Genomic DNA, 6,780 nt, shown 5'->3' with positions numbered 1-6,780 from the left:
TTATAACCATATACGCAAATTACATAATTTTGAAATCTTTTACTTGGGTTATGTCTTGTTAGAGACGTGAAAGAAAATAAGGTGATGATAAATTTATAGATAACAATTCAGCTTGTAAGTTCAGATTTTGATAGTCTCGTTACACTAATTATAGATGAGGAAAATTAGGAAAATCCTATTTAATAATTTTTTTTAACATTTCTTTATTTATCGAGTAAATTTTATTAAGAAATATAAAAATATAAAAATGAAAATTATATAATTTTATATTATTGATAAATTTTAACAAATAATTAAGAATATATTATTAATATTTTTTATTATGAATATTAAAAATATAATATAAATGGAAAATCTTATTAATATATCAATATTTTCATAGAATCTAACTAGTGAGCGAATACATTGAATCCATTGACATAATTCATATTTAAAAATATGTTTTGAGGTAAAAATATGCTTCACTGCATTTTTATCCACTTACTACTTGATTCCAATTAGACTGTCTCAACATTATAATAATTTTTTTATAACATTATCACTATTTTATTTTTCAAAAATCTTATAGACTAGAGAAATAAGAAGAAAAAAAAGAAAAAAGTGAGGCTGAAAGAAGAAACACAAATATGAGAAAGAATATAAAAAGTATAAGAAAAAGAAAAAAAATTAATGTCCTTAAAAAAACATTTTAAACTTTTTAAAAATATAGAAAAAAAAAGAAACTTTCAAATTGAACTCATTGTGAAGTAAAAAAGCAAGGGAAAAGAAATAAAATAAATAAGATCGTAGTGAAATTCAACTCGACGAACTTTTTTTATAATCTACGAATGCTTGAAAAAGAAAAAACTTTTCATGACCAGAGTCAATCCAAGATAATCTTCTCCATCAAACATTTAAAATATCAAATTATTATTAATTTGACAGCGTCCTTCAATTTAAATTTATAGATTCAAATTCTAAATTTTGGATAAATTATGATTCATTACATTTAATAATAATATAATAAAATATAAGTTGCATGATATATGATAAATTTCATAGAACATTCAGAAAGAGAATTTATTAAAAGAAGTCATTGAACCCAAGAATTAAGAGTAAAAACTGAAATTTAATGAATAAAGATTAATAACTAAATTAATTAAAATATAAAATTATATATTTTAATTAAGTTGAGGCTCCGTTTTGCCTCCCTTTGTATTCGTCTCTACCTGTCTTGTAGATTGTGTTTGTGTTATGAAGAGTAAAACAATAAGATATAATTCTGAGAATAAATCTGTCTAAAAAAAAGTATTGTAATTTTATAAGGATATATTTATATAAAAATGAGTGAGTGGTTAATTTCATAAGTATAAATGTTTATATGCATATAAGTATGCTTTAAATTAGATTGAGTTAATTTTTAAAATTAAACTTTAAACCTAATATAATTCAATAAAAATTTGTTGTTTAGCTTTTCAATTTGAATTTTATAATATGCATTAAACTGAATCGTTGAACACCAATGTAAATAATTAAATCTACAGGGAAAAATAATTAAATTGCATTTCAGGCGCTAGTGTGATCCCTAGGCTCTTCAATTATCAATATTCGGTGTACCAAGAAATCACAGACTTGAGCTTAAGTTGCTCATGTTTGGTGACTAGTTTTTCTTGAGAAATAATCATTTTAAATAATTGAAACAGGTGTGTGTGTGTGTTTTTTTTTCTTTTTCTAATTAAACCAATACTATATTCAGAGGCAGATCTGAACAGTGCACAAGGACCAAAAATAAATAATATTAACATGCATAATCATATTAATTAATAAATCATATGTATATATATATATATATATATATATGCATATATATTTGTGTATTAAAACTATAAATTATTATTTGGTTAAACAATATCGAAACTTATTTAAAAATTACAAGTTACTTTAATCTTTACTTTTTAAATTGGTTGTAGTTAGTCAAAATAATTTATTCTTGCATTATATTGAAAAAATAAAATATTTAGGAAAAAAACAATTATTTAATTTTTGTACTAATTTCTGTTTGTCCTAATTACAATACTTTTTGCTGTAATAGATTAAAAAATAGTTGGAAAAACACTTTTTCTTCATATAGTGGTAAATGGAATATCAACACTTTCTCCTTCCAGTAAAAAAAAAAAAACATTTATTAGTTGTTTATTAACACATTACATGACCATTCCAATATTTTTGTCCAGAGTCACAAACTTACAATGGCTTGTGGCTGACGTGCAGATGGAGCAAATCAAATAGTTATTATTTTTTTAATAAAAAAATATTTATTATAAAAAATATTGTTTTTTTACTTTTTATGAGCGAGGTGCCGATTTTCGTTAAAAAAATGTGATTTTTTTAATTTACATTCGATCCTGGTATTTGAACCTGTCTCATTAACAAATGCATTTAAGCTTAATTATCCTAATAATCCATACAAAAAATACAATCAATCTCATTCAATATGTAGATGATCAACAAAAAAAAAATCACATGCAATTAGACAATCTTAACTCAATAATCTTAGCCCCAAGAGATCCACAAATAGCTAGGTGGATTAACTGGGAAAGCAAAACTTTTTCAGGTGTTAATTAATTGGTCCAATTCAATATAAACGGTAAAAATTAAATTAATTAAAAAATAAATTTTTATTCAATTGAATTAAATTTAAAATTTTATTTTAAAGATCAATCTAATTCAATATATATATATATATATATATATAATTTTATTTAAATTTAATTATATTTTTAGTCTCTATAAATATTTAGTATTTTGTGATGAGTTTTTAATTTTTTTTAAAGAATTTAGTCAACAAAAAACTAAAAAAAATTAAGATTTAATTTATAACATTATTTTCTTTTTATTAAATGTTAAGCTAGTTGATAAAAAACTAATTCAATACTCTCATATATCATGTTACTTATTATTTAATTTTTTATTATTTAAAATTAATATTTATAAATAAGTTTTTACTCACATTTTATATGATTACAAATGAATTCTGTTTCTTTCTTTTTTTCTTTTCCACCCTTCTCTCACCCTACCTTACATCTCTTCTTCACCCCTTATCTTCTTCCTTTTCTTATACCTATCTCTTTATTTCTCACTCCTTCTCTTCTTCCCTTCCCCACATCATTCTCCTTTCCCCTCCTCTACCTTGCACCCCTTCCCTTCCCTTTTTCTTCTTCCCTTTCCCACACTCATCCAACTTCTCTCTCTCCATTTTTTGTACTCTCACCCACTTCCTTTCTCCCTTTCTCACACCCCCACCTCTCTCCCACCTTTCCCTCACCTTCACTCCACAACCCTTGCCCTCCACTTCCCCATTCCCACGCCGCAACTCCTCTATCTTCCTTTCTTCCACTTTCTCTTGCACTCTTAATTCTACACTCTCTCCCACCCCATTCTCCATTTCCCTCCTTTCTGCACTGCAACTCATCTGTCTCTTCTTCCCTCACCTTCAACTCCATATTTTATTGCACTCTCAACCCCATACTTTTTTTTGGCCCCATTCTCCTTTTCCCAACCCCATCTCATTCTCCCTGGCACTCTCACACTCTTTTTCTTTCTTCTTATTTTATATTTTTTAGATCAAAAGTTTCACTAACTTGTAATGACTTTATAATTTTTGCTTATTGTTTGCAGCCAAAAAGAAAAAAAGAAATCAAATCATATAAGATTTTGAATGAGGGGTAAGAGAGGGTATAAGGTTAGAGTTGGGATGTGAGTGGATAATGAGAAAGGAAAGAGGTGGATAGTAGAGGAAGAGAAGGAGTAAAAGATAGACCTTTTTGTAAATATAAAAAATATAACTAAAGATTTATTTGTAAATATTAATTTTAAATAATAAAATATGATTAAACTAAATAACATGACATGCTATGTGGAAGTGCTGAGCTAACTTTCTATCAGCCAGCTCAACACCTAATAAAAAAAAGTTGACGATAATAATTAAATTCTAATTTCTTAACTTTTTAAAAATTAAATTTTAACAAAAAAATTTATATAAACTTATCACAAAATATTCAATATTTATAGGAAAAAAATATAATTAAATTATTTATTCATAACATTAACATTTTATTTATACTTTTAACATTGTATATTAATAAAATTATAATACTAAATTTTTTATAATTTTATTTTACATTATTACTTTTAAGAAATGTTTTATTATTTTTATGATTATATAAATATATTCATTTAAAATAACTTAAATTTATTTTTGTATATCATATTTTTATATAAATTTTTATTTATATAAGAAATTAACTTTATTTCCTAAACCATTTTATCTTACTAGTGGCACTTCTAAAAATTTCTCTTTCTCGTTGTAATAAAGCTGGCATTGATTAATGGACTCTGCATGAGATTAATTCATCTACCTTAATTTTTTAAAAGTTATTTTATCTATTTTTTATATACTAAGATATATTATTTTATTTTATTTTCTTTAAATTTTTGTTGAAAATTGTAATCTATTAAGAAATAAAACTATACTAATAACTATTTAAAATATCAAATTATTTTAATAATGTAATAAAATATACCATTGAATATAATGTAAAAACCTTACCATAGTTATATATAATTGGAATTATATTGCTAAAAACAATATGAGTAGCCATCTCCTTGAATTAACTAATTAATTCTGCAAAATACACGTTGTCCCTGTTTTTTTTTTAATGTATTAAAAATTAGGTGAATTGAATTTAGAGAGCTCATCTGGCTTAGAACATATTTTAAAATTCCAAAAATATTTACAAAAATAACTTATAAATCACATACCAATAAATTTTTTATATCAGTTGTCAGATTTATTAAACTTGCAAACTTATGAAATGCGAATCCAATCTTTAACAACTTGATTTTCTTCCCTTAGTAATATTTTAAGATTTTTTATTTTTCAAAAACAATTTTTAGAAGTAAAACTGAAAAAAATTGATAACACTTTGAAAAGAAGTTTTAGAAGTTAAAAGATAAAACAAGAATTAAAAAAATTAAGAAGTTATTCGTTTTTTATTGTTAATAATACTTTTCTTATTGTTTTAAAAAATTTTTTAGAACAGTTGATAAGAAATACATTGTGAAATATATATATTTTTTAGTTTAAAAACTAAACTCTTTTTATAAACGTTTTTCAAATAAGCCCAGAATTATTAATTACGATATTATCAATTATACTAGTATATTTATACAGTATTTCACTTTTCTTTTAGTTTTTATTTATTTTTGTATTATATCTTATTATTTATTATGTTTTTATTTTTTATTCTTCTCACTCCATAGACTTCAAAAATTGGATATATGATTAACGTTATTCTTATGGTAATATCATTTTAACTTTTGACCGGTGACTCAATACCTTGGTCGAATTAATCATCCATCTCAATTTTACAACATTGGATTCACAATTAATGGATCTAATTTTAAAACCATTGGTTGATGCAAAAGTGGACTCAGACATCTTACGTAGCCTGCAAACAAGAAATTAAACAAATTCCGGAAGAAGCGCCTTTTCTAATCCTGTCGTGTTTCCATGCTCTATCCACCAAGCCCAAGTTACGTACAAACATGATGAGAAGGTTAGCTTTTATAATAGGAGAAAATTTAGGGGAGGATTATAAGTGTTTTTTTTTTTTTTAATTTCAATTTGGATAAAATTTTTATCTCAATAATTCATATAAAAAAAGTCATAATTAAAATTTGGTATGTTATTTAAATAACTTTAATTTAATTAAAAAAAACTACTAAAAATATCTATGACATTGAAGATTTATCATCTATAATATTCATCATGTGGACATTCATAGGCATATTCCATATAAAAATTAATGCGAAGGTATATACCATTATAACATCTCTCCAAATTATATCGTATGATCTCACATAGTGGACACTTCCATCGTAAGGTTCATCTTCATTTTCTATCTGCTTCCATGAAAGATAGCAGATGCTGCTTGTCGGGCATATTGATCCATGCCTTTATACATATTCAATCAACAGCTCCAAATAGATATTTATATAGTGCGCAATTGCCACAAATTTCAGAAGCGCTACTTGTCGGGGCTTATTTGGTGAAGTACATATATGTCATTGATTCAATTAATTTGCAATATGTTTGAGTGAAAATTGAATTCTAGTTCCAAAAAAAAGCAACATGCATATACCACTCATGGAGGATATGATAATGGGATGTAATATGATGAAATTAAGAATTAATTCATTATCTGAAGAGAAAGTTACATCCCTCACAACATTTGCACTTTAAAGTATCTTTTGATCACCTGTTTATCGCTGCTGTCATGTACCAATACTCTTGTGGACACGTCCCATTAATTTGTTTGAGTGAAATTTGAATTCTAGTCTAGAGAAAGGAATACATGACGCTGAAGGAGGAACTCATAATAAACAGAACTTTTTATTTATTTGCAAGCATAGTTAACCTTGCGTCCAAGCAAGTGGGTACTAATATTTTAGTGGGTTTTCGCAGCGTACCATTTTCTCATGCCCTATTGGCTATTAGTCATTTGCCACTTCTAAATTCTAAGCACAAAGAACCTGTGGGAAGAACGTACAAGACAAATCTGAATCACTTTAGTGGACATTAGAAAAATTTACTTTCCGGTCGGTCATTGATTCAGGAATAAGGTAATAATGAGGAAGACAAGTTAAAAAAGAAAAAGCTTTTAAGAGACGCATTTTATGTTAACAATGTTTAATCTCTTCTCATTCTGAAATTGCTAGTGTTTAATTATAGTAGTTCCA

The 6,780-nt window shown here is 25.3% G+C and overlaps 1 protein-coding gene across 1 annotated transcript; it reads right to left on the bottom strand.

The window, feature by feature from the left end:
- Window positions 1-3,115: 3,115 nt before the first annotated feature.
- Window positions 3,116-3,451, bottom strand: LOC113852139 (octapeptide-repeat protein T2-like). The gene has a single exon (XM_027482387.1). The coding sequence runs from the start codon at window positions 3,449-3,451 to the stop codon at window positions 3,116-3,118; it is 336 nt and encodes a 111-aa protein (XP_027338188.1).
- Window positions 3,452-6,780: the final 3,329 nt, after the last annotated feature.

This window comes from Abrus precatorius, unplaced genomic scaffold (genome assembly GCF_003935025.1).
Source record: "Abrus precatorius isolate BTA unplaced genomic scaffold, Abrus_2018 Scaffold10, whole genome shotgun sequence".
Classification (NCBI taxonomy): domain Eukaryota; kingdom Viridiplantae; phylum Streptophyta; class Magnoliopsida; order Fabales; family Fabaceae; genus Abrus; species Abrus precatorius.
This window is presented reverse-complemented; position numbering and strand designations above follow the sequence as displayed.

Coding starts and splice junctions, on each gene's coding strand:
- LOC113852139 (XM_027482387.1), bottom strand. CDS start 3,451: ATGAGTTGCAGTGCAGAAAGGAGGGAAATGGAGAATGGGGTGGGAGAG.